The sequence below is a fragment of the Furipterus horrens genome, unplaced genomic scaffold, assembly GCF_987537825.1.
Source record: "Furipterus horrens unplaced genomic scaffold, mFurHor1.1.pri manual_scaffold_8, whole genome shotgun sequence".
NCBI classification, from domain to species: Eukaryota; Metazoa; Chordata; class Mammalia; order Chiroptera; family Furipteridae; genus Furipterus; species Furipterus horrens.
In genome coordinates, this window is record NW_028327178.1 from 110,356,055 (window position 1) to 110,381,039 (window position 24,985).

The window sequence follows — 24,985 nt, forward strand, 5'->3', positions numbered from 1 at the left end:
TGCAGCCGGGGCAGGGGCCGAGGCCTGTGGTCAGGGCTTATGCCTCTTCCCATCCCCAGCTCTGCCTGGAACCAGCTTAGCAGCCAGCACAGCGCTCTGAGTGTCCACCTCCCGTGACACGCTCCTCCCCAGACCTGCCCCTGGGCGGTGGGAGTGGCAGCTCTGAGTACCCAGGGCCAGAGCGGGGAGGCCAGCCCTCCCCAGGCTGTAAGCATGGGCTTTCCGCACAGAGCCCAGGGGCCCAGCAGGAGCGGCAGGCCTGGGGCTGGGGGCGGGGGACAACTTCCCCTTGGGCCTGGACAAGCAACACCAACAGATGTCCCCTCCAGGGTCGGTGCCAGCTGTTCCCGGCAGAGCAGCTCTGTTTGGCCCGTTGTGAAGACTAACAAAGGAGCAGCAGATCCCCCGTCCAGGAGACCGGCTGTCAAACACAAGTGGCATTTGGAGAAGATTACAGGAGCCAGACTGCGCTCCGCGGGCCTCCGAGGATGTCGGCGCAGAGCCCCTGACGCAGCGACGCCGGCGGGAAAGGAGGGTAGCAAACACACCGCGGCCCCTCGCCACGGTGCCCGGTCACACGGGCGCATAGGTAACGCGCTGCGCTGCGTGTGTGAGGGTTCACGGGGCCCACAAGGCGAAGGTGCCCAGAGCGACGCCAGCGCGCAGCATCACCATGACAACAGCGCTGCGTGCGCGGTCTGCGCGGATGTCTGCGCACACGGGTGTGACCCCAGCAGTGGCGTCTGCTGCGGGCGTGCAGGGTCTGCTGACTTGTAAGCCGCTCATTTATACGGGACACACGTCCCCTGAGCGCGCTCCCGTGCCCCGAGCGGTGCTGCTTTTTAAAAACCAGCGTGCGCGGCTGTGCCGGCGACCCCAGCCGGCTGCCCTCGGTGCCCGACACGGGGCTCCTGGCGGACAGGGGTGCGGCGGCCCAGCCCTCCGCCTGCCCCAGGAAGGGCTTCGCCGGGTCTGGGGGTCGGGGGAAAGGCCCATGCTCCTCAGAGGCCCTCAGGGACGCCCGTGAGCAGGGATGAGAGCCGCGCGCGCCACCTCTGCTCTGTGTTGAGCCCCCTGAGAAGGAGGTGGCTTTGTGCTCACCTGCGTTCGTGGACAGAGAGAACGCAGCTCCCGGAGCGTGGTCGCCGGTTAGGGCCACCCAGGACACTCACAGGGCCCAAACGAGGAGGACCTGTCCAAGGTCAGCTGTCCCAGAGGAGCCCTGGGACCCCCTGGCCCCGCCCAAGCCCTGCCCAGACTTGCTGTGGGGACCGCACCTCCAAATCCAGAGGCCACCTGGCTTGCTGGGGCCTCTACAGGGACTCCCCCCTCCTCCTCCCTGCCCCGGTCACCTGCCCAGGGCCCCTCCTGGCTTTGTTTCCTCTGGGTGCCCCCTTGAATGACAGAGCTCCAAGTCAAGAATGACAAAAGAGGCACCCATTCAGGTTTTATTTTTGGAGCGTGTGTGGAGTCACTAGAAGACAGGAGGTGTTTTCTACTTAAATATTTTAGGCGGCTACAGCGCCCGATGTCATTCCAGGCCTCTGGAGAAGGAGATGAACGTCAGAAGCCATGTTTATGCACAGCCCGCCCCTCGCCCCAGGAGGGGCACAGTCGAGGGCGGAGGACACTGAGTCGCTGACAGGCACGCAGCCGCCCTCCTGCCTTTTGGGGGGGGGGCGCCTGGCAAAGCCCCAGGTCCCCTCCCCCTACCCTCACGGCCCCAGCAGGTCACTGGGACATTCCCGCCCTGTACCCGATTATCAAATCCCAGAACCTGCCCTCCCACCGCTACTGACAGTGACCCAAGTCACGTCAGCTGAGGGTGTCCCTCCAGCCTTGGGAGCCCTGCGTGTTCACAGTGCACCCGTGAAATTTAACCACACGTCAGTGCATTTGTAAGAAACATAAAGGCTCAGCTTCCCAGGGTGAGTGCTGACAAAATACTGCTTTTCTTTGGAGATTGAACAGATGGGATTGTGGATGCTGTTTGTGTGCTTGTCTTTTGTCCAAGAGCAAATCTGCAAAAGAAAATGCTGTCCGCTGGGGGCTGGTCCTTAGGGACCTCTTCCCAGTGGGACCTGGGCGGGGTGGGGGATGGGGTGGGGGAGGGGCGTGTCCAGGAAGGTGTGTGCCCGGTTGTGGTGGCGGGGTGCTTTGTCAGAGACGGCCCTGCAGCGACTTCAGAGGCAGTGCTGGCACCCACTTCTGTGTGGATCAGCCGGAAATGAGTCCCGGAGCCAAACCTCCCCAAGAAGTTTTAGGAAACAGGGCTGCATTGGAACACATTTTGGAAATCGGGTTTTCTTTTCCCTTAGGAGACAGTTCCTTATGTGGCTCTTTGCAGGGCCCCAGTGGAGTCAGTGTGCCCCAGCTTGTCCCCGGCCCCCTTTTGCTGCAAGTGCCGGGGGCCACTGCTTTCAGGGGGTTAGGCCCCACAAATCTGGGACAGCGCGCGGGGCGGGGAGGAACAGTGAGACCGTTTGGGTGGTTAGGAGAAGGGCCATGTCTGCTGGGGACGAAGTGACCACCTGGACAGTGGCATCCCCACGGTCTGTCCCCTCCTGCCAGCCACCTCACGAAATGCCGTGGAGGGTGGGGTTCCCGGAGACACCTGCAGCCTGGGGCTCATTCTCCGAGTGGACCCCGCAGCACACAGGCATAAACCCAACGCCCGCCCTCGCCTGGGGCCCCGGGAGCTGAGCCGTCTGGCTGGCCGCTCTGCCCTCAGGAGACTGGCCCGTGCGCCCATACCAGCCAGGCCCCCACTCCCCTCCCCTCCCCCCGCACCCTGAAACGCTCTCATGCCGTGGCCTGGGCTCCTGGAGGGCGGACCATGCTCTGGGATGCTGGACAGATGGACGGACAGCAGGCCCCTTGCCTGTCCTCTCCAGCCGGCTTGAGCTTCACTTTTTCACTTTCATTTGTGTGTGTGTTGATCTATTTTTAAATCCTCCTTGGAATACTGTACCTTCTGGAACATGTACAATTTCCATGCGGCCGGTGGGAAAGTCTCCAGCCAAACGCTGCCAGTTCTACATGTTACGGGCCCTGAGGGTCTCAGTAACCCTACTCTCCCCCGCCCACCTCAGCCCCACAGGGAACGTAATAACAGTGATGACAACTTTGTCCTTTTGGGCCTCAATCAATAAATAGATAACAGGCACCTGTGGTTGTGAACGTCTTTTATTTTATTTTATTTACTCATTGTTATTACTTCAGAGAGAAGGAAGGGAGGGAGAAGGAGAAGGAGAGAAACATTGATCAGCTGTCTCTTGCTTACCCTCAGCTGGGGACCCACCCAGCAGCCCAGGCCTGGCCCTGACTGGGGATCGAACCCGCGGCCCTTTGGTTCCCAGGCTGGCGCTCAGTCCACTGAGCCACACCAGCCAGGGCTGTGCTTGTTTTCCAAACGTAAGAAGAAGCCCTCTTGCTGGGAAGAGCTGTCCAGTGGTGGCGTGGGGACCAGAGGAAAGAGAGGCACCTCGTGCCGCTGCGGCTCCAAGAACTGAACGCTTGAAGCCAGAGAAGGGACCGAGGCCTCTCGCCTGGCCAGCCACCTCCGTGGCCGGAAATGACAGGTGCCATCACGCGCTCCTGCTGGGGCTCCGTGGTCGCTCCTCTTCCTCTGCTCAGGAAAGTTCATGGAGCCTCAGTGACGTGCAGGCCGTGCCGGGGGCCTGGGACAATTGCGGCCAGACAACAAGGACCCGGCCAAGCCACCCGGGCACCTTCCCTCTGGGACTCTTGGGCCTGCTGCTGCCCTGCAGCACAGGACGCACGCTGCTCGCGGCCGCCCCAGCCTCACAGCGCAGGGAAGCCGTCTGCACTGGTGCCAGGCCAGCCCTCCCCCTCCCTCGGCGAAACGCCTGCGTCATTCCAGGAGTAAGACCCCCCTGGACGGACCTGGACCCTCGCTGCCCACCAGGAGGGCCAGCTCCTGTCACCACAGTGTTGGAAGTGTCGGGGCTGGGCAGCAGGTCCCCAGAGCTCCCCAGCCAGCCACAGGGCTTGGCTCCCCTGGAGCCGCCAACGCGCCCGTTGTATCTGGTCCCCAGCGGACACACCTCACCCCATCAGCCCCCCCGCCCCCGCCAGGTGACAACACGGAGTTGGTGGCTCTACGGTGCCCGGGTGAGCCGCCCACGCCGGACGCCAGGGAGCCCGGACCAGGGCCTGCTGCCCACTTTGTAAAACAAGGCCCCCAGGTGACGTTTTCTCCGTGGTTGTAAGCAAACGCCTTATCACACATGTGTGCTAAGTTGCCTTTTGTAATTTTCTAGTCTGGCTCCAAGTGAAACCTTTGAAAAGAAAGCAGCTTAGCAGAAAGGTCAGGGTTTGGAAGCCAAACAGTGAGCTGAGGCGGGGGCCAGGCTGCCTTCCCCTTGGGGGCATTGCTACGGCGGAGCGAAGCGACAGGCCCCAGAGGGGCTCCCGCGGAGGAGGGCGGAGCGCACTGTGGCTGGTGAGGCCCGACGCTACTGCGAGCCCTGGGGTGGCAGCCAGCGCCCGCGGTCTGGAGATCGCACCGTTACTTCCTCTGACGTGGGCGCCCGGGGCCCAGCTCCAGGATCTCTTAGCTGGTGGGTTTGTCCCGTGGGTTTAGAGCAACCTCTGTTGTCCAGAGCACTTCCCCCGCCACCCGCTGTGGCCGGGCCACGGGCCACTCACTCACCAGTGTCCTCTGAACGGCTGCCCGCTGAGCACCCCCGGGCCCCCCGCACAGCCAGCTTCAGTGGCAGCGCAGCCCCAGGAACGCCCGTCTGTTCGGGACAAAACCGAGGCAGAGAAGCGGAAACACTCGCCCAGGTGCATCACGGCCCCGTCAGAGCCTGTGTGGCCCCAGCCGGGCACTGGCTCCAGGCAGCGGACGCTGGCGTTTGCTCTGACGGTGAAACGTTGAACGTGCACTTCATGAGCCCGGACTCCCTGGTGAGCACTCGGGTTCTGTTGGAACGGGGAAGCCCGAAGCCCGCGAAACAGAAGCGAATCCGGACCTGGACTGGCCGGCCATCAGCTCCGTAGCCTGAACCCCCCCACCTTGCCCCCCAGGCGGGGCTGGGCCCTGAGCCGGGGGGCCTTCCTCAACTCCACCCCCTTCCTTAACCACCCCCCACTGCCCCCCGCGGTCTCCTGTTCCCAGCACAGCAGGTGCAGCCCGCCAGGCCGCATGGGCCAGGGGACAGGCCCACCCCCCCAAGCCCTACCGAGCAACGCGCTCAGGGTGACGTGCACTGACCAAATCCAGGCAGTGATACGGTGGCCACGGTGCCTGCTCGCACCCCAGGGGCCACCACACGGTCTGGGAGCAGGAACCCAGACTGCCTGGGCGGGGTGTTGCTTTGTCCCCTCTCTCTGCCCCCCTCATCTACCCCACCGCGTCTGCGAGAGCCCCAGGGCGCCCAGCTTCTGGCACAGCGCAGGCGCCCCAGGAGGGAGAGGGAACCCAGCCATCCCAGCAGGAAGCCCCCGATGGCCCCCTCTTCCCTGCTGAGCGAGCTGAGCTGCGGGTGAGGAGGAGGCGGCGCCCTTCCTGGGGGCGTGAAAGTTGGGAAGACAGGGAAGGAGGGCGTGTTGCGGAGGAGGGAGCCTGGAAACAGCCAGTATCCCTGCGCGCCCGCTGGAATCCAGTTCCCTGGGGCGCTCACGGCGGCCGAACTGCTCCTGTGAGCGTGCGGGGTGACCACCAGCCCTGCAGCCCGGCGGGGCGGGGACAGAGGCTGGGGCCGCCGCCCCCACTCGGGTGCCCTCCAGGCTCAGCGCGCTGTGTAGCCGCCGGCTCAGGCAAGGCGCGGAGGGCGCGGCGCAGCGGGCTGTGTGCGGGGAGGGTGTGCGTGTGGAGCTCGCGAGCGGGAGAGTGAGCGCGCCGGGCCGCCGTGCGTGCGCTCCACTCGGCGCCACAGGCTCGCCCCGCAGCTCGAACCGGGCGGGAGATCCGGAGGAAGCCGGGGCAGGAGCGGAACCCGGAGGGAACCCCCAGCCTGGAGCCGGGCGTCGGAGCAAGAGGAGCGGGGCCCAGAGCCCAAGGTGAGCGCAAGCCCCGACTGCTCTGGGGTGGCGCGGTCCGGGTCCGGCGCTTCCCGCTGGAAGACGCGCTCCCTCGCTCTTTCGCGCTCTCCCCTGGGGCTCCCTCCATTCTGTCCCCGCCTGAGACCGCCCACCCTCTTAGGGACTTCCAGAGGCTGAGGCGCCAGATAGAGTCTCGGACCCGACCTGACGAGAGACTGACGAGAGACGAGCGAGCGGAGCGCGGCACCCCGCCCATCACGCCCACCATGCACCTCAATAGCTCGGCGCCGGGCTCCCCGGGAGCCAACCCCTTCCTGCTGGCGCTGTCGGGGCTGGAGGACGCGCTGCTGGCCGCCACCTTCGGCAATGGCTCGGGCAACGCGTCGGAGGCCGAGCGAGCCTCACCCAGCAGCGCCCTGGACGTGGACACGGACGTCTACTCCAAGGTGCTGGTGACTGTGGTGTATCTGGCGCTCTTCGCCGTGGGCACGGTGGGCAACGCGGTGACGGCGTTCACGCTGGCGCGGAAGCGGCCGCTGCAGGGCCTGCAGAGCACCGTGCACTACCACCTGGGCAGCCTGGCGCTGTCCGACCTGCTCACCCTGCTGCTGGCCATGCCGGTGGAGCTGTACAACTTCATCTGGGTGCACCACCCCTGGGCCTTCGGGGACGCCGTCTGCCGGGGCTACTACTTCCTCCGCGACGCCTGCACCTACGCCACCGCCCTCAATGTGGCCAGCCTGAGCGTGGAGCGCTACCTGGCCATCTGCCACCCCTTCAAGGCCAAGACCCTCATGTCCCGCAGCCGCACCAAGAAGCTCATCAGCGCCATCTGGGTCGCCGCGGGCCTGCTGGCTGTGCCCATGCTGTTTGCCATGGGCCAGCAGAACCGCAGCGCGGACGGCCAGCACCCCGGTGGCCTGGTGTGCACCCCGGTCGTGGGCACCTCTGTCGTCAAGGTCGTCATCCAGGTGAGCGGCGTCTCTGGGGGCAGAGGGCTGGGAAGAGCCCAGGGTCTCACCTGGGGCACATCCTCAGGAAAGCCCCAGTGCGCCTCTTCCTTTGCCCCAAAAGTAGTTTCCTGTGAGTGTACCCTGAGAAATGTCACTCCCAGGAAGAGGATGTGGGAGGGAGCAGCCTGCCCCCCCCCCCCCCCCGTCTTCTCCCATTCACTCCAGCGGGGCCGTCTCAGCCCTTCATCCATGCCCTCCTTCAGTCACAGGGGCGGGAGCCTCGCGTCTTGACCTCCCTGGGGCCACCAGGTTCCCTGTGTGCTGGTGACTGGTGAAGAGCGTCCCTTTCGTGGGCTTCTCAAAAATCACTGTGTCCCAGGAGGCTGGCTCTGTGTCCCCTGGTGCTCGGGCCGCCCTCACGCGGGCGACAGCTGAGCCCGGTGCTGGGTTTAGCCTTAGCTTCCCCACTGAGCCTCGACTGCAGCCGGCAGAGGGTTCGGAGGGAGCAGCAGAAGCTCTGGCAGGTTCCTGCACCTAGAAAAGCCCAGGGGTGCTGTCGTGAGTGGCGGTGGCAATGTTGTCTTCGCTGGGAAGGTCCTGAGGTGTCTGGGCGTGGTCGCCGGTGGAAGGGCAGCTGTGTGAAGTGAGCGACCTGGCGGCTGAGCGATCAGCTGCCCTTGAAGGTCTGAGCAAAGGGCCACAGGGACCCGGCTGGTGGGACCCCACCCTGGCCATCGACTTGGAGTGGGGACCCATCGGGGCAGGGGATCCTGCCCCTGCAGAAGGCTTGTCAAGCAGGGACAGCCACAGAAGGGCCCGTATGGAGGAAGTCCAGGCAGCAGTGCCACTTTGAATGGCATTGCAGCCTCAGGACGTGGGTAGCCGTGGCAGCGCAGGGCAGGGTGGGAGCCCCAGGAATGGAGGGTCTGGGCACAGTGAGCTTGCAGGAGGCTCCTTCCCCTGCTCTGAGGTCCTGCAGTCCTTCCCGGCTCCTGTCTTTGACCTGCTGTGCCAGCCTTGGGGGCTCGGGGTGGGGGCAGACTTCCACTGCTTACAAAGTGACATCTGGCCAGAGCAGGGCTGGGTGCCTGTGTCCCCGTGTGTCCCCCTCGTCCTCTGTGCTTGGAGTGATTGGCCAGTCTCATGGTCCCTTTCCACAGTCCCACAGTGGGGTCCCTCCCAGCACTTGCAAACAGGTCACGTTTAGAAATGACGTCGTTTGGTGATAAGATTTCTGAGCAACTCTGAATTGCGGTGAATATGGCAGAGCGTTCCTGAGTATAGCAGGGCTGGGGGCAAACCACGGGCTGAGCAGAGCTGGTGGGGACAGCAGGGCCGGGCAGCCCCAAGGCCCACGAAGGCCCGGCCCCGGGCCCTGAGCCCCGCGTCCGCAGGATAACTGACGCGCTTCCCCTGCCAGTCCCTCCTCTGACCCCAACCCTCGTAAACAGACTGTTGGTCACAGGGACAGTGTCAGGAGCAGAGGACACCGTTGAGCGAGCGGTCGCGTGTGAGTCCCGTGAGGAAGTCCCCCTGAGGAGCAGGCTGCCCTGCCGTCCACTCCGGCATCTGCCAGGCAGTGGGTTGAGCCCTGCTGGGTCCCCTGCCATCCCGGCCGGACCCGGGTTCTGACCTCGGTCCTGCTGTCTCAGCTCCATGTTGGTGGCCTCGGGGGGGGGGGGGGGGGTTGGCACGGCAGGGCCCATGTCGGGTCCTAAGTGAAGGCCCCCTGTGCAGCCGGCGACCAGCAGGACAGGCCCAGAGACCTGCGTCCCCCGGGAGGGTCCGTGAACCCTGTGTGAGGCGGCTGAGGGCCAGTCTTGTGGTCACCCCATTCCTGCCCCGTTCCAGGGCGCCTTCTCCTGGGGGCCCCGCCTCACCGTTCGCCTTTGCAGAAAACCTCTTTCAGGTTTAGTGCAGACAGAAGTGCCTTCGCCGGGGGGGTGGAGGGGGGCCTGACCTCAGAAGTGGGGCCCTGTCCCCGGGGCCGCTCCCGCCCGCGCCCGCCTGCGCCACGCCCACAGCCAGCCTGTCGGCCCGAGGCCGCGTCCTACACGTGGGGCTTCATGAGACGTGTCGCTGCAGAGGCGGAGGCGGAGGCGGCCCCGCACGGCCCACCCCCACAACGTGGAGGAAGACGGGTTCCAGGGAAACCTTCTCAGTGTCTCTGTCCCGCGCCGCCGGCTGTGGCCAGCGACCCCTCCCCGGGTGAGGGGCGTCTGGTTCCAGGTTGGAGCTGTAAACATGCACGTGCCGGGGACTCTGCGTGCGTGTGCGTTTCTGCTCATCCCGAGTGCGCACGCAGGGGTCGGGCTGCTGGGGCACAGGGCGTCCTGGGAGCCGGGGTCCCGGGCGTCCCCTCCCCGGTGTCTTCTAGAACCTCCAGTTTTAGGTGTTGGATCAGGTTTGTGATCCATTCTGAGTTCGTGTTTCTATGGGCATGAGACGCCAGTACGTTTTGGCGTACAGGTACCCAAACGGCCACTTGTGAAGGGGCAGTTTTCTCTCCGTCGAATCAAAAAGCCAGTGACCCCGGTGCCCGGGCCTGGCCGCTCCCCCTGTCCGTGCATGGCCGCGTCCCCAGCCCCGCGCCGCCTTGCTCGCCGTAGCGCTGACGTCTTCCGAGTGGCGTGGGTCCTCCAGCTCCGTTCTCCCTTCCGGAGCCGTCTGGCCAGTCCGGGCCCTTCGCTTCCTGCGTGAAGCTCAGAATCAGCTGTGCACGGAAAGCCTGCAGTGATTCCCCCAGGGCTGTGTGCGCCTCTGGGCCGGGGTGGGCGAAGCGGGACACCCCCCCACGGAGCCTGTCCCCCCGAGTTCAGCGCCTCGCCCCGCTCATTCGGGCCCTTTGCTTCACCCCGCCAGCAGTTTTCCACATGCGGCTCCCACACCCGGAGAAACCCTTTGCATTTGTCCCGGGAGGGCTGTGCTCGGCCACCAGCGCGCATCCGCGTTTCCGAGGTGCGACGTTGCTGTTCATGCCTGGCCCTGCCCGCCCCTTCCCCTTCGCCTGCAGGCCTCTCTCCCTCTCTAGGAGACTGGTTGATGCGGCCTGGGTTGATTCTTCTGTGTGCCCTGACCGGGGATCGAACCTGCAGCCCCCTGCTGCCTCACTCTGCAGGTTCAAACCACTGAGCCACCCAGTCCCACCCGCTGCCTCCCCTGCTCCTGAGGTCACAATCAGGAAACTGTCCCCAAGAACCAAAACGGGTGACGGTGGGGCTCACCTCGTGCATCCCCTCCCTCAGGGACCACGGTCTTGTGCCACGGCTTGTCCAGCTTCTGTAATCCTGCGCCTGAATCACTCCATTTACACAGCAGACACAGCGCAGGAGCCCGGTGGGAGGCTCCTGCGGGCTCGAAGCCCTGCCCGTGCGCAGAAATAGCTGAGCTAGTTTATGGTAAAGGGGGGGCTCAGGGGAACGATTGTCACGAAAGGCTCCGGAAGACGCCTGAGGCCCGAAGCCCGGGGCAGCCCCTGTGTTTGGGCCAAACTGGCACCGAGGCTTAAGAAAAGCCAACGTTATTTACACTAGAACATTTTTAGTTCATTGTCTGTTATGAGGGGAGTTGATTGTAAATTCCAGCTGCTCGCCTTGCCTTGGCTGGGAGCGTTCTTCAGAGAGCTCTGTGCTCCGGTAACTCAAGAACAGCCCCTTTGGTAAAACGCAGGCCGCTGCCCACCTCCTGAGCCTGGGAGAGTCGCTGGGCGTTGGGAGTGACCCGCGCCAGGAACTAGGTCGTAGCTACTGGCGGCGGGCGCGGAGCCCTGTGTCGGGGGTGGGTGGGAGGGTGGGTGGGGTCAGCCCCGGTTGTTCGGCAGGATCGCACGTGCTCTGGCTCCTGGGGGTCAGGAGAGAGGGACATGGGGAGACCCGTGGGTCGGGCCACGCGGGGCGTGCCGGTCCGGAGCCTGAGCCAGGCCCTTGCTTGGCCCTCAGAGAGCGGCCTGGGCTCAGTGCCCAGCAGGACGTGCACAATGCGACCAGCTGTCCAGGATCGGCGTTTGCGTTCCTGGACGCGGGGGGAGCTGTCGCATCTGTACTGACCCGTCTCCCCGGACCCCTGGCCTGGGCTCACCCTCCACTCTCATCGCCCCCGGCTGCTCCCAGCAACCCCTCACGGTGGGGGCACCAAGTGAGGGTTAGGGCCCCTCTTGGAGGAGCCTGGAGCCCCCCTCCAGGTTGTCCTCAGCGTGGGGAGCCCCATAATATCACCCACTTATTTCTCCTCCAGCAGTGGCCTGGGGAGGCCGAGCCAGCCCAGGGAAGCACTCAGACTTCTGCGGAGCTTGCTCGGGGGCCTCCAGGGGGGCTGCCCATCACCCCCCAACAGCAGGTCTGGAGCACGGGCGCCAGCAACCAGGGCAGGAGGCAGGAGAGGGGAGCCGTGAGCAAGGGCTGAGTCCTGGCAGTCCCATGCCCATGGGGCTGTGGCAGGAGGCAGGAAGAGAAGGGCCACCCAAAGGCTGCTCTGTCCGCACAGGCTGGCTGCCTGGGGCACAGACGCTGCCCAGCCCTGAAGCCTGTTTTGTGGAGGTGGACTGTCCCCTCGGGGGACTTGAGTCATACCAGGGACCTCTGCTCATCCCGCGGGCTGTACGGAGTGGGGGAGGAGCAGGAGAGGGCCCAGGGCTTGGGCTTGGAAGGTGCCGGGCTCCCAGCCCCGCGCACCCTCGGAGGCCCGGCAGGTCGGGAGAAACACTGGGAAGCCACAGGGAACTGCCAGACAGGAGCTTGAGTGGGGGTCTGGGGTCAGGGCGCACCCCATGCCAAGGGGCATTACCGGACCAGGAGGTGCCTCGGAGGTCCCTGCCTGTCAGCAGACCCGACGGGGATTGTGACAGGCACTTAGACAAGGCCAGCCCCACCCCCCATCCTGCAGTTTATTTGCCTGACAGCTTGTGGAAGGCCGCCTGTCTGACATATTAAAAGTGCTCACATTTGTGCGGATCTGGTGAATTGCTAGAAACACCCAGAAAGCTCCCATTTAACATGTAGGTGGGTCCTTGTGTTTTAAAAGTGCTCTGATCCCAAACACCCTTTGTCAGGGAGGCCATGGGAGGGAAGCTCCACTGGTCTCTTCAGGGACACACTGGTGGCCTGGGGTGTGGTCACAAGGCCGTGTCCCAGCCCTGGGTCTGGCCAGACAGGGGCCAAAAGGAGCTGTCCTCTGGCCTGAGACCTGCCATGCCCGGCTGAGACTCGCCAGACCAGCAGTGTGGGGACTCACATCCCTGGCAGCCCCCCGCAGCCAAGAGGCCTCTCCAGGGGGACATATAAAGGCTTCAGCGCTGGTTTCAGCCCTTCCTGGGAAACCTCCTGCTGAGCTTTAATGAAATCCTTCCCTGACCTTTTAAACTAATTCACCACATAGATGAGGCACCCCTGGGTCGAGGCACCCCTGGGTCGACTCCCCCCAAAACTGTGAGCTGAGGCCACGCAGCAGGAGCCACCATTAAAACCAAGCACCAACATGCCAGGAATCAGACCTGGAGCCCCGGGAGCCCCGGTTTCCAGGAGCCGGCAGCCTGGCCACAGCTGTGTGGGAGCCTCCACCTCTGCTGCCACTAAATCAAACTCACTTTCGTTTCTCCTGCCGGAGGAAACGGCTCCCGGTGGGGAGTGGAGCCCAGGAGCACAGGCTCCTTTTCCTCACCCGAGGACATTTTTTCATTGTTTTCAAAGAGAGACAGAAACATTCATCAGTTGCCTCCCGTATAGGCCCCGACCAGGAATTGAACCTGCAACCTTTTGGTGTCCAGACGACACTCCAGCCACTGAGAGAGGCCTGGGGGGTGGGGGGCAGATCCGAGCCGGGGGTGGATCTCAGCGAGGCCCAGCCAGGAGTTTGCCGGGAACAGGTGGGTCCAAGCGCCAGAGCGCAGCGTGTCGAGAACAGCTTGCCTCTGCCACCGAAAATAAACAAGCCTGTCACCGCCTGGGACCGCGGCTGCTTCCCCAAGACGGCCCGTCCAGCAGGCAGGTCTGCAGCCAACTTCTGCTCAGCAGGAGCGGCTCTGACATGTGTCCCTGCAGATGGCCGCGGGGTGGGGGCCCCGAGCGCTGGCCAGCGGTGAGACAGTTGTGAGGGCAGCACCGACTGGGAGCTGAGGGTCCAGCGTGGCTGCAGTCGGGACCTTGGGACAGTTGTCATTGTCCCCGGTCCAAAAGCTTTCCTGCCAGCAGCCCAGGGTGGGCCATGTCCTACTCAGCCTGTGCCCCTTGACCCAGGGCCAGACCCCATCTGCAGGAGCGCCCTGGGGGCCAGCGTGGGCTGGGGGCGGGCAGGAGCCAAGGGTGGGGGCCTGGTCTGCGTCACAGCCCCTCACAGCCACCTCTGGGCTGAGATACGTCCCCCCCACTAACTCCACTCCTTTGTCCCCGGCCCTCTCCTGCTTTTGGGGTCACATGGGGTGGCCCTGGCCCGAGGACATGGCTGATATCTGGGTGAAAGCGGCCTCTGGCCGGTGGCAGCTTTGAAGTTCGGGTGGCATGGGGCGGGAGAACCAACAGTGCCCCTCTAACCACAGGACAAAGTGGAGGACCTGCTCCGCCCCACCCCGGGCTCAGGGGGCACCTGTCCCTCCCGGCCCAGGCAGAGCCTGTCCTCACCTGGTCCTGGCTCCCCGGCCAGCCCCGCTCACAGTGCTGCCAGCTGCCGTGATTTCGGGGCGGAAGGGGTGGGGTGGCGGGCAGGGCGGGAGCGAACGCCTCGTTTGCTTTCCTCAAAGGCCGCCGTGTCGGCCAGATTGCGGCTCTGCAACAAAGCCCCAGCAGCGCAGGCTTGCGGCTCTCCGAGTCTAACAAATAAACCAATTATGTCTTTGTGACGAACCGTTATTAGGAGGGAGATTAAATTCCTGCCGTGGGTGGAGGAACGGCACAGTCTCGGCGCCCTGGGGCAGAACGAGGCGCCCGGCCCGGAACAGCCTCCCGGCCCCCGCCCCCCTCACTCCCCAGCAGGCAGCGGCCGGGGTCCTGCGGCAGCAGCGGGCGAGACGCCTGCGAGCACTCCTGAGAGCCGGCTCCTCCCAGGCACAGCGCTTGGCCCTCCTTGCTCCTCACTCCAGGTGTGGGGACAGGGCAGTCTGGGCCCCGCCCCCCAGCCACTGTCCCACACGCACGTGTGTGGCCAGCAGTGGTCTCGCGTCCTCTCGTGGGAGCCAGTCACGGAGAGGTGTCATCTGGGGATGGAGAGAAGAATGGCCTTTGACTGACGTGGGTGTCCTGCCCGGGACGTGCTTCGGGACGATACTGGCACCCCATGGGCCCTCTGGTGGCCCTCGCCTGCCCCCCTTGCTTTACAGACTGATTTTGTCCTGCAGGGACCCCAGCCAGGCTCACCCGCATGTGGGGGCCGAGTGGGGGCAGTGGCACAAGACCTTGACCACAGGAGGGGGCCTGGCTGAAAGGGCACAAAGTGCCACACCCTGTAGGTTAAGCCCAGAGCACAAGGTTCCTGCCAAGCCTGGGGACTGGTCAATTTGGAAAGAAACAGCCAAATGCTGGTGAGTTGGGGTGAGTCCCTTCCCCTTGAGGGCCTTGGGGGAGCCAGGGGGCTTGCCCCCAGCCCTCCTCCATCGGCCACCAGGTTCCGGGTCCCCCATAAGCAGACCCACCTAAGGCAGGAAGGAGCCAAGACATTGGGTTCAGAGCCAGAAGCCCACAAGGACCACAGGGCGGGATCAACTCTGCCCGTGGAGGGGAATTAAAAACTGCAAGGCGACAGGTATTTGCTAAACTGCCCACACACTGACCTGGCAGGAAAACCCTCAGAATTGTGGGGCTGGCGTCTCAGCTGCCGGCGGCGAGGGGCACACGGAGGACCCGTAGCCGGCCCGCTGCACGGATGGGGGGGAGGACGGACAAGTCCCCGGGCCCGGCCAGGGGGGATCGCTTCCCTGCACAGTGAGCGCCGCCCTGGGACTCTGGCCGGCAGCACCGCGTGTCCCAGGCACGCAGGCCTCACTGTCCCATGACGCAGGGGTTTGGAGCAATTTCCGGGGAGCCCGCTCCCAGCCCCCGTGCCGCTGCCGGCACCCCCGGCTTTCCCTGGCGTGGGGTGGGATGCGCGCTCTGTGGCTGGACTGCTGTCCGTGGTCGGGTGACCACTGAGGCACCTTCTCCCTCCAGTTCTGCCGGGCGCGGGGGTGGGGCTGTGCTCCGGGCCTGGCACCCGCCCGTCTGCTCACTGTCCTGACACCTGTCCTCGCCTTGCCGGGGGTTCTTAAAAACCCCTTTGTTGCTGCTGGGCAGACTCCCCTGATCTGCACACGCTCTAGGCTTTTCAACCTACAGACATTTGAGAAGACAGCAAAGAGGCCCACGCCCTGGGTGGCTTGCCGCCCTGTGCTGACGGCTTCTGTGGGTCCCGAGAGGTGCCGGGCGTGACCAGAAAGCAGCCCACCCCCCAGTGGCCGCATCTGGAGCAGATACCAAGCCCCATCTGAGCTCCCGGCTAAGGCCGGACCCCCAGTGCCTGTCCTGTGTGCGCCCCGGGGAGGGCGGCCCCGCCCTGCTCCCTCCCCCTCCCCCGCCTCCAGAGGGAGGACGCCCCCCCAGGCCCAGGTGGAGGGAAGGCCACCCCCCTAATCTGATTGAGGGTCTCCCAGCAGCCCAGCTGGTGCCAGGGTGGCAGCACAGCCAGGAGCAGACAGGATGTGGCTCCAAAGGAGCTTCTGTTCTGCCAAGTCCACTGTCGGCGAGTTCTGCGGCTCTGGCATCTGGGAGGCGAAAGACGTGCCTGCCGGGGCCTGGAGCGGGGTTCCTGCAGAGGGCGCGGGCTGCCTCCCTGCTGCTGCTCAGAGGACCGGTGGGGTGTTCCTGATGACCTCTGCCCCTGGCTGGCTCGGTCCTCCTACCCAGAACCCTCCCCACCAGGGCAGCCCCGTCAGAGTCGTCAGTCACTGTCCGTGGTGCTGAACCCGGAGGCTCCTGGGACTCAGGCCTTCTCGCCGCTCTGAGTCCACCGTGACCCTGGTCCGGCTCTCCCAGGGACCAGGGCGGAGCACAGGGGGGGTCAGAGGAAGGAGAGAAATGGACAGAAGTCACCCCTGAGAGGTCACCAAGGACTCAGAGTTATTCTAAAAAATGTGGAGTTGCCCCTCCAACAAAAGGGTCCCCTCTGGGAAGCTGGGGGCGGCTCCCACCCAGCGAAGCTTCACTGATGAGGACAGGTCCCTCGCCCTTGTCGGCTGTCACCCACGCACCGCATGCTCCTGCCAAGTTCACCGCTCTCCACTGTGGCCCTGCCTGAGAAATGCGTGGTGAGTGCTCCGCCGCGGGTCAGACCGGGTCTGAGCTCAGAGCCCGGCACGCTCCTGGGTCTGCACTTCTTCTCCCATAAAGTGAGGATGCCAGGAAGAAAGGTTCTTCCTTCCCACCTGGCTGCAGCCATCGGGGGAGCCTAGGTGGGCGCTCACAGGTGCCCCCGGGAGCTGAGGAGGAGGATGCGCTTCCTTCTCAGGGTGCCTGAGCTGGTGCCCCAGCTCTCTGCACCACACAGCCCCCCCACCAGGCCCAATAAAGCCGCTGGCTGGGCTACAAGGCCAAGCAAGGTCCTGTCACACACCAGACTCGTGGGCTCCGTGGTGGCCACAAGCGTCCCGTTCCTAAGGGTGCACCTACGGCAGGCCTGTCCCTCGTGGCCTTAACCTGCTAATGTCTGCTTGGCGCCCTCAGTCTGGCGGGGTGCCACTGTGGGGCTCTGAGCCCTGCATCCTCGCTGGGCGGGTGAAGACCCCACATATAAGTTCTTTGGGGTGATGCTCACTGACACATGCTGTGAGGCCATCGGAGGAATCCTGAAATGCAGCGGGTCTGCAGACCCGTCCACAGGCACAGGGAGAGGCGAGGGCCATGGCGTTGGAGGGGGCCGCGCGTTCACCACACCATCGGGGGCGCTCCCTGTGCCGCTTGGGGACCGTGCGGCGCTCTCCTTCTCCGCCGTTACTGCTCACATAAGGAATGTTTGCAAAACGCTTGCGTAATAAGCAGTTTAGGACAATTAACTAGAAAAGTGAGGTGCCAATAGCCTCTGCGTCCTGGCTGTGACATGCGTGTCCGGGGCGGGCAGGGGGACATGCCGGCTCTGAGCACCGCGTCTGGCTGACGAAATCACCTGGTAACGCTGAGCCAAAGGCTGTGCCCCAACTGGAAGGCAGGGCTCAGAGGCACGGAGTGTCCTTGGTCGTACTGAGCCACAGTCTGCGTATCCGCGCCACCTAACGGTGTGCCGGCTGCGGCCAAGCTACGACCTGAGCTGAACACAGTGCCTTGGGCCCCTCCCCACGGTGGCCTCTCAGACAATAGGGTGACCCCCATTGCCCCTCCAGGCCGCAGAGCCCGCCCTGTCCCCACGTCTTCTGCATGAGGCTCAGAAATGCCAGCACTTCTGGGGCCTGCCCAGGCCCCGCCCCTGAGCCACACGCTGGATTGCAGACGGGTCCTCAGCACACCGCGCAGCGCCGGTCCCTCCTGTCTCCCAGGGGCTGTCGCTGTGGACTGTGTGTCCTGCTGAGCAGCAGGCGTTGGACTCCAGGGTCCTCGTGGCCTCTAGAGCCGCGGTTCTCAACCTCTGGGGGTCGAACGACCCTTTCACAGGGGTCGCCTAAGACCATCAGAAAACACGTGTGTAATTACATATTGTTTTTGTGATGAATCGTTCTGCTTTAGTTATGGCTGGGGGTCCCCACAAATTGAGGAACTGTATTGCAGGGTCGCGGCCTTAGGAAGGTTGAGAACCTTAGATGAGGGACAAATGAGGGCCAAGTGTCACCCTGGACGATGTCGGGGCGCGTATGGGAGGCAGACCACCGGCGTGTCTCTTACATCGATGTTCCTCTGAAATCAGTGAACACATCCTCGGGTTGAGGATTTTTTAAAAGTCTCCTTCCAGCATGATCCCAAGGCTGGTAGGGTTGGTGCCTCCCCGTCCCCGGGGACCCATCGTTCAGCCTTTCCAGAAACATCCTGGCCAGTCTTAGATTATATCTTTTCCATCTGAATCTTAGAATTAGCCTGTCTGTTCCCAAATCACTGTCATGTTTTATTGGGACAAATGCGTAGACTGGGCACAGCCTGCTCGCGTCCCTGCGTCTCTGTCCAGGGGCCCTGGCTCTCCCCTCCCCCGCCAAGCCTCTTCTCCGTCCTCTGCTCACGCTCCTGTGCTTCCCGGAGATTCGGCACCTGGCTGGTCAGAACATCCCTGTCTGCTCATTGCTGGGGAGGGGAGTGGGCCTGAGCCCCATCTGCGTTGTGAGTCCTACTGACAGAAGGCAGACCCCCGAGAGCCAGGCGCCGCCCTGATCCAGACTCTGTCCTGGTGTCCAGGCTGGAGGGGTTGGGGAGGCCAGGTGAAGGCACGTCCCGCCCCTGGAAATCAGCGCTGGCCAGGGCCTCCTCCCCTCACACCCAGGACCTCAGGGTCAAGGGCCCGGACTTCTTCCAGCTGGGAGAGCCCCTGGGAACCCCCGGCCGGACCACACAGCCCACCGGCCCAGCCCTGGCCCGCGGCGGGGGCCCCGCCTGACCCCCCGTGTGAGCCGTTTCTGCCGCCTGCCCTCCGTGAGGTGCAGTATTTTCAGCGTTTTGACGTTTACAATCTGTGTTGGGTCCCTTCGCTCTGTTTAAACTATGTCCAGCTGCAGTGACTCACAGGGAACCGGCTTGTCTCCCGGGCCCAGGCCCAGCTCCTCCTTGCACTGTCCAGCTGCTGGCCTGACCGGGAGCCCCAGAAGCCTCCCCAGGGCTGGCCCTCGGCCCACGTCTGCACCCCATCTTCCTGCAGAAGGCGGACTCCAAGCAGAGACCGTGAAACAGAAGGCGGGGACGGCCCCCAATGTCCAGACTGCGCCCTCGTTTGGGAGACGCAGAACAGAGTGCTCGGCGGGCGGGGGGCAGCCAGTGGTGGGCATTGGGGCGGCCAGCACGGAAAAGGCCGTCCTCCCAAGGGCCCGGGCAGCCCCGTGTGGCATCTTTGTCCTCGAGTTTAGCAGAGCCTGTGCCAGTGAGACTGGAGGCCCTGGGGGCCCGGCGCACGTGGAGGGGTCTGGTGCACCGTGGGGGGGGGCTGGCGCATTGTGGGGGCCCTGGTGCACCATGGGGGGGGCCTGAGCACCGTGGGGGGGGGCTGGCGCATTGTGGGGGCCCTGGTGCACCATGGAGGAGGCCTGAGCACCGTGGGGGGGGCTGGCGCATTGTGGGGGCCCTGGTGCACCATGGGGGGGGTCTGAGCACCGTGGGGGGGCTGGCACATTGTGGGGGGGCTGGCACATTGTGGGGGAGCTGGCACACCGTGGGGGGGCTGGCACATTGTGGGGGAGCCTGAGCACCGTGGGGGGGTGGCTGGTGCACCGTGGTGTGCACAGGACCTTTGGAGGCTCAGCCAGCGCCCCGAAGAGAGCAGGACAGAAGCCACCCACGTTTGGAGCCTCCGGCAGTGCTTGGTGACTGCTTGGGTCTCCGCGGACACCCCGCATTCTCAGGACAGAGCTGTGACTGTCCTCACTCTGCTGAGAGCATCACTGTCGTGGGGGTGAGGGGTGAGGAGGCGGCAGGAGGGCGGCCTGGAGCCCAGAGACCCCGGCACGGACACCTGTGCGGGCAGAGGCTCTGCAGGGACAGCCCAAAGCCTCCTGGGAGCCTGAAGTTCAAACCGAGCCCTGGGAGCAGGTCAGCGGACAGGACAGAGACGCTGCCCCCGGGCACAGGGCCCTGCAGGTGCCGACAGCCAGGGGCCAGGACGCAGTGTGGCAGCGGGCACATGGAACGAAGAATAAACCCCAACATGGCTTCGACCCACTCGAGGCTGTTGTTCATCCACGCGGGAGGGCCGTGGGGGCCACGAGCCTGTGTGTTCATTCCATGGGTCCATGGCCCATCACAGCTCAGCGCCAGGAGGAGACCTGGCCGCCCCCTCCCGGAAGACCACGGTCCTCGGGCTGAGCAGGCGCCTGACAGCCCAGTTTTAGCCTGGTGCCATCGAGGGCTTGGTCAACTCCACGTCCAGCCACTTCTGAGCCAGTGGCCTCGGCTAGGCCCTCGGGCTCTTTGAGACACGGTGTCCCGAGGCAGTGACATGGCAGTGGGAGGTGCCAATCAGAAGCGCTGGGAGGCAGCTGGGGTGCAGGGAGGGGTTTGTGTCCAGGTGCAAACTGACCATGGATGGCGAGGGATGCAGGGCTCAGCGTCCTGGCGAGAGGTCGGGAGGAGCAGCCTGGTGCTCGGGACGGTGGCCATGGATGCTCTGTGTCCAGACCTGGGGACGTAGGGCCTGTTCCTTTGCCACAGCCGTACACCCCAGAGTCTGCCTCCACACTGTCCACAGGCTCCCCTGTACAGAGGGCTCCCCAAGGTGCCGGAGAGGCCACAGACCTTCTGGGAGCCAGGGGCTGGGTGTAGGCAGAGACTCGAGTCTGGGGTCAGGGGCCTGTGTCTGCCGGTCACCCCAACACACCAAGCACCTTCCATGCTCAGGTCCCAGACCCCCCGCTGGTGGGTCTGACCCGCTGCCCTCCTCTCTCTCCACAGATCAATACCTTCATGTCCTTCGTGTTCCCCATGGTGGTCATCTCCATCCTCAACACCATCATCGCCAACAAGCTGACTGTCATGGTCCGCCAGGCAGCGGAGCACGGCCAAGTGGGCACAGCTGGGGACCAGCACAGCTCGTTCAGCATGTCCCTGGAGCCTGGCAGGATCCAGGCTCTGCGCCACGGAGTCCGGGTTTTACGTGTGTAGCCACTGGGCCCTCCGAGGGGTGGGAGGGCGTCCAGGGCCCAGCGAAGCAGTGAGAGCTACACCCCCAAATGGGACAAAGTGTAAAGACCTGCAGAGTGGACAGGTCAGGGCCAAGACTCAGAGCGCCGGCTCCCCCAGCTCAGTGCTACTTTTTGCTGTGTCCATCCACCCATCCACCCATCACCCATCCATCCATCATCCACCCACCCATCCATCCATCCATCACCCGTCCATCATCCACCCATCCATCCACCCATCCATCCACCCATCCATCCACCCATCCATCCACCCACCCATCCATCCATCATCCACCCACCCATCCATCCATCCATCACCCGTCCATCATCCACCCATCCATCCACCCATCCATCCATCCATCATCCACCCATCCATCCACACACTCATTCAATCATCCATCCATTCCCTCATTCATATGTTCATGCATCCACTCTGCAAGTCTCCTAAGCACTGACTCTGGGTCAGACGGTGGCTCCCAGAGCTGGGGCAGCAGAGGCAGGATCACCCCGATGTTCTAGTGGGAGCACAGTTTCCACCAGAGGAAGCAAACACGCATCACATGTGTGCAGACAGGGATGAGCACAGAGAAGAAGATACCGCCAGGAGGGGCTCACTGAGGAAGTGGTGTTCCACCTAGACCTGTAGCACCAGCAGCCAGTCTTGGCCCCAGCACTGCAGGCTGAGGGCACAGCCGTGCAAAGGCCCTGGGGCAGGGAGAGCTGGCGAGAGAGCCGGCTGGTGCTGGGAGTGCAATCGTGTGCGTTGTCCTTTGTGGCTGGCTCGTGTCACTGAGCATCCGGTCCTCGAGGTGCATCACACAGCCTGTGTCAGTGAATGGTCTTGGCACCTGGTCACAGACACTTGACCATCTGTGTGGGGGGTCATTTCTGGGCTCTGTTCTATCCCACTGATCTAGTTGGCTGTCTCCCTACCAGGACCACTTTGTTCTGCTCACTGTGGCTTTGTGGCTACGTTTTGAAACCAGAAGTTGAGTCCTGCAGCTTTTCCTTCCTCCTCAAGGTTGCTTTGTCTATTCAGGGCCCCTTGAAATTCCATGGGCTTTTTGGGATGGGTTTTTCTGTTTCTACAAGAAATGCCACCAGGACCATGATGGGTTGCATGGCACCCGTGTGTCACAGTGAGTGGTTGACATCTTCACGGCGCTACGTCAGATGGCCCATGACCATGGGACGTGTCCCTCTCCTTCCTGAGCCCACGTCCCTGTCTCTGTCTCAGGTGCCGTGGTCATCGCGTTCGTGGTCTGCTGGCTGCCCTACCACGTGCGGCGCCTCATGTTCTGCTATGTTTCTGATGAGCAGTGGACCCCGTGAGTGCCGGGAAGCTGGGGCAGGAGTGTGCCTCCCGAAACGGGTGGGCGTCGGGGTGCTGAGAGGGGCTGCTCAGGGCAGGGGTGCAGGTCAGTGTCCCCCAGGGGGCCCTCGGTGCAGCAGCGACCAGGCAGGGGGAGGCAGGAGGCTGTGGAGGGACAGGTGGCAGCAGGAGTGGACGACAGGTCCCAGGAGAGTCTGCACTGAGACAGGGTTAGAGATGTCTGCAGAGGGACGAGGCAGGGCTGGCTCCCGGGTGTGGCAGGAGGGGCGGCAGCCGGCGGGAGGACGCCAGGGACTCAGACTTGCAGCCTTCACAGGGGGCCTTTCTCAGACGCAGCCCAGGCTCCATGTGAGCGCCTCTCTGCCCAGCGGGGCCACCTGTTCTTCCAAGTGACAGGGAACCATCGGGAGGACGAGTCTAGGACGGATGAGAAGTTACAGGGAGCCCCAGAGGAAGGGTTTCGGAAACTTGGGGCTTCCTGGTTGTGCAGTGAGCAGTCCAGTGAGGGAGTGAGGTCCCCGTGCATGGAGACGAACGAATGGAAGGTGGGGGCCCCGCTGTCTAAGAGGGCGGCTGGGGGGGTCCCTGCCCAGCTGTTTGGTGGAGGCCAGGACCAGCTGAGCCGTGCAGCCCAGGGACCTGGGGTTCTGCACCCAGAGGGGCCGGCAGGGCGCTTCAGGAAGAGCGAGGACGGGACAAGGCGGAGTGGTCACACCCCGTTTACAACTCAGCTCAGCTGACAGGTGCCAGGCGGGACTGCAGTCAGAGTCCCGGCTCCTCGGGAGAACCCGGAACCGGAGTTTATTATGAAATGTCCTCCCATCCAAAACCGTGGAACACATTCTCAGATGGTGGTCCCCAACATCCCCCCAACCCCGCCAGTGGCCGTGGGCCAGGCTGCCGCGCACACGGCCTGACGCCCCGTCCCCGCAGGTTCCTCTACGACTTCTACCACTACTTCTACATGCTGACCAACGCCCTCTTCTACGTCAGCTCCGCCATCAACCCCGTCCTGTACAACCTCGTCTCCGCCAGCTTCCGCCAGACCTTCCTGGCCACCCTGGCCTGCCTCTGTCCCCTGTGGGGGCGCAGGAGGGAGCGGCCCGCCTTCTCCAGGAAGACCAACAGCGTGTCCAGCAACCACACCTTCTCCAGCAATGTCACCAGGGAGACGCTGTACTAGGGCTGGGGAGGGCAGGGGGCAGCAGGGCAGGGAGGGGGCGGGGAGGGGCTGGGGTGCCCGCTGGCCTCCGCCTCCACCCCGCCCCCCGGAGCTGGAATGAGGGTCCGGCCCGAGGCCCGCGCAGGGGCGCTGAGGCCTGGGACCTGGCACCCACACCCAGGGACCCCATTTCTTCCAGCGGCTCCTCTCTTGCCGCCCCCTCCCCCGCCCTCCTCATCTCCCCCTTCTGGCCTCTTTCAAAGCCACATTGTCCCTCTCCCAGGCCCAAAGAGAGCCTTTAACGAGGAGACATTGGCGTTGGGTGGAAGAGTCTTATTTGCAGAGTAACGGAGGCTTGGAGAGCAGAGGTGAAAGGGCTGGGCTGGGGCTGGGCCCTGGGGAGGCTGGGACCCCAAGATGGGCACTGGGAGATGCCAGGCTGGCAGGAGGTCTATGTCCCCCCCCACACACACACACCTCTGGTCCAGCTCTGGAGCCAGTCAGCCCCAGGGGCAGTGGGCACCCAGGGACCCCACCTCTCCCTGGTGATTCCTGCAGACCTTGGATCTTGTTGCCTAATGGAGAGTCAAGGTCAGCCTGGCCTTGTGGCTGCTCTGCTCCACACTCCCCCTCCTCCTCCTCCTCCTCCTCCTCCTCCCCAAGGGGGCAGCCAGGCTCTGCAGGGACAATGCATGCCAGTCCTCCGTCCCGGCCTCCCGCCCCTGCCCAGTGGGCCCAGGACAGGACAGGGACATGCTCTCTCTCCAGCTGTGCAGGTGAGCCCCGCGGGCCAGTGCAGAGGTGGCGGGGAGCTGACGTTCTCTGGCAGCTGCAGGTGAGGGGGAAGAAGGTGCAGGGCCAGGCAGCCAGGCAGAGGCCCAGACGTCTGTCACTGCCAGCAGACGGCGGCCCCAGCCCCAGGCTCCTGGTACCCTGCACAGCCGGCACCTCCTAGGCCTGTAGGGGCCGGTCTCCAAACAGAACCAGACAGCCTGGCCCCGAGAAGGTCCCCAAGTCAGGGCCAGCGGGGCTCTGCGGGAGCGGTCCGATACCGGGCAGGGCCTCAAGGGGCAGGAAGGACCCAAAAAGCAGGAGGCCAGACTTTTATCGTCATTTCCCCCTAGGCAGGGGCCCATTTGCCCAGAGGGAGACAGGGAGACCGCCTGCGTAAGCAGCGCAGACTCAGGACCTCATCCCAGCCTGAGCTCCCGGCCTCAGTCTCCCCGCCCACAAACACGGCGAGCAGGACGCCAAAGTAGCCACGGTCGCTTCAGACCTGGCCCTCTTCTGTGCGTTGGTGGGCGACTCGAACCCCACAAAGTCCTCCTCTGAGCTACAGGCCCCTCCAGGAGCAGGGCCGGGGGGCGGGGGGGGGGGGTCAGGCCCACAAGCTGGTCCTGGGCCAAGGCTGGATGCCACTGTCCCCAAGGACGCAGCCTGGAATGGACAGAGAGGCGGTTCTCTGATGCAGGGCAGAGCGGACACATGGTGGGGACAGCCCGCCACCCCAGACCCTCCTGGACGCAGCCAGGGTGCGCCTGCTGCTGTCACCCCCAAACCCACGTGACTGTCCTCGTCTCTGTGGCCCTGTCTGCCCACTGATGTAGGTAGGGACGTGGCCAAGTGCCGTGTCCAGCTTCCTTATTCCACGTCAGCGTTGTCACAGTGTCCCTCGCGAAGCCAGCCCCACAGGTCCCCTGTGACGTGTCAGTAACCCTGTCATTTCACACTCCCACCACCACATACGGCCATCAAGAGGACCCCTGGGTCTC

General features: G+C 64.3%; 1 protein-coding gene across 1 annotated transcript; it reads left to right on the forward strand.

The window, feature by feature from the left end:
• Positions 1–6,238: 6,238 nt before the first annotated feature.
• Positions 6,239–23,255, forward strand: NTSR1 (neurotensin receptor 1). Its single transcript, XM_090285348.1, has 4 exons — positions 6,239–6,980; positions 20,492–20,693; positions 21,956–22,046; positions 22,985–23,255. Exons 1-4 carry the CDS (start codon positions 6,276–6,278, stop codon positions 23,232–23,234), a joined length of 1,248 nt encoding a protein of 415 aa, XP_090141474.1. The 5' UTR covers positions 6,239–6,275; the 3' UTR covers positions 23,235–23,255.
• The last annotated feature ends 1,730 nt before the right edge of the window (positions 23,256–24,985 follow it).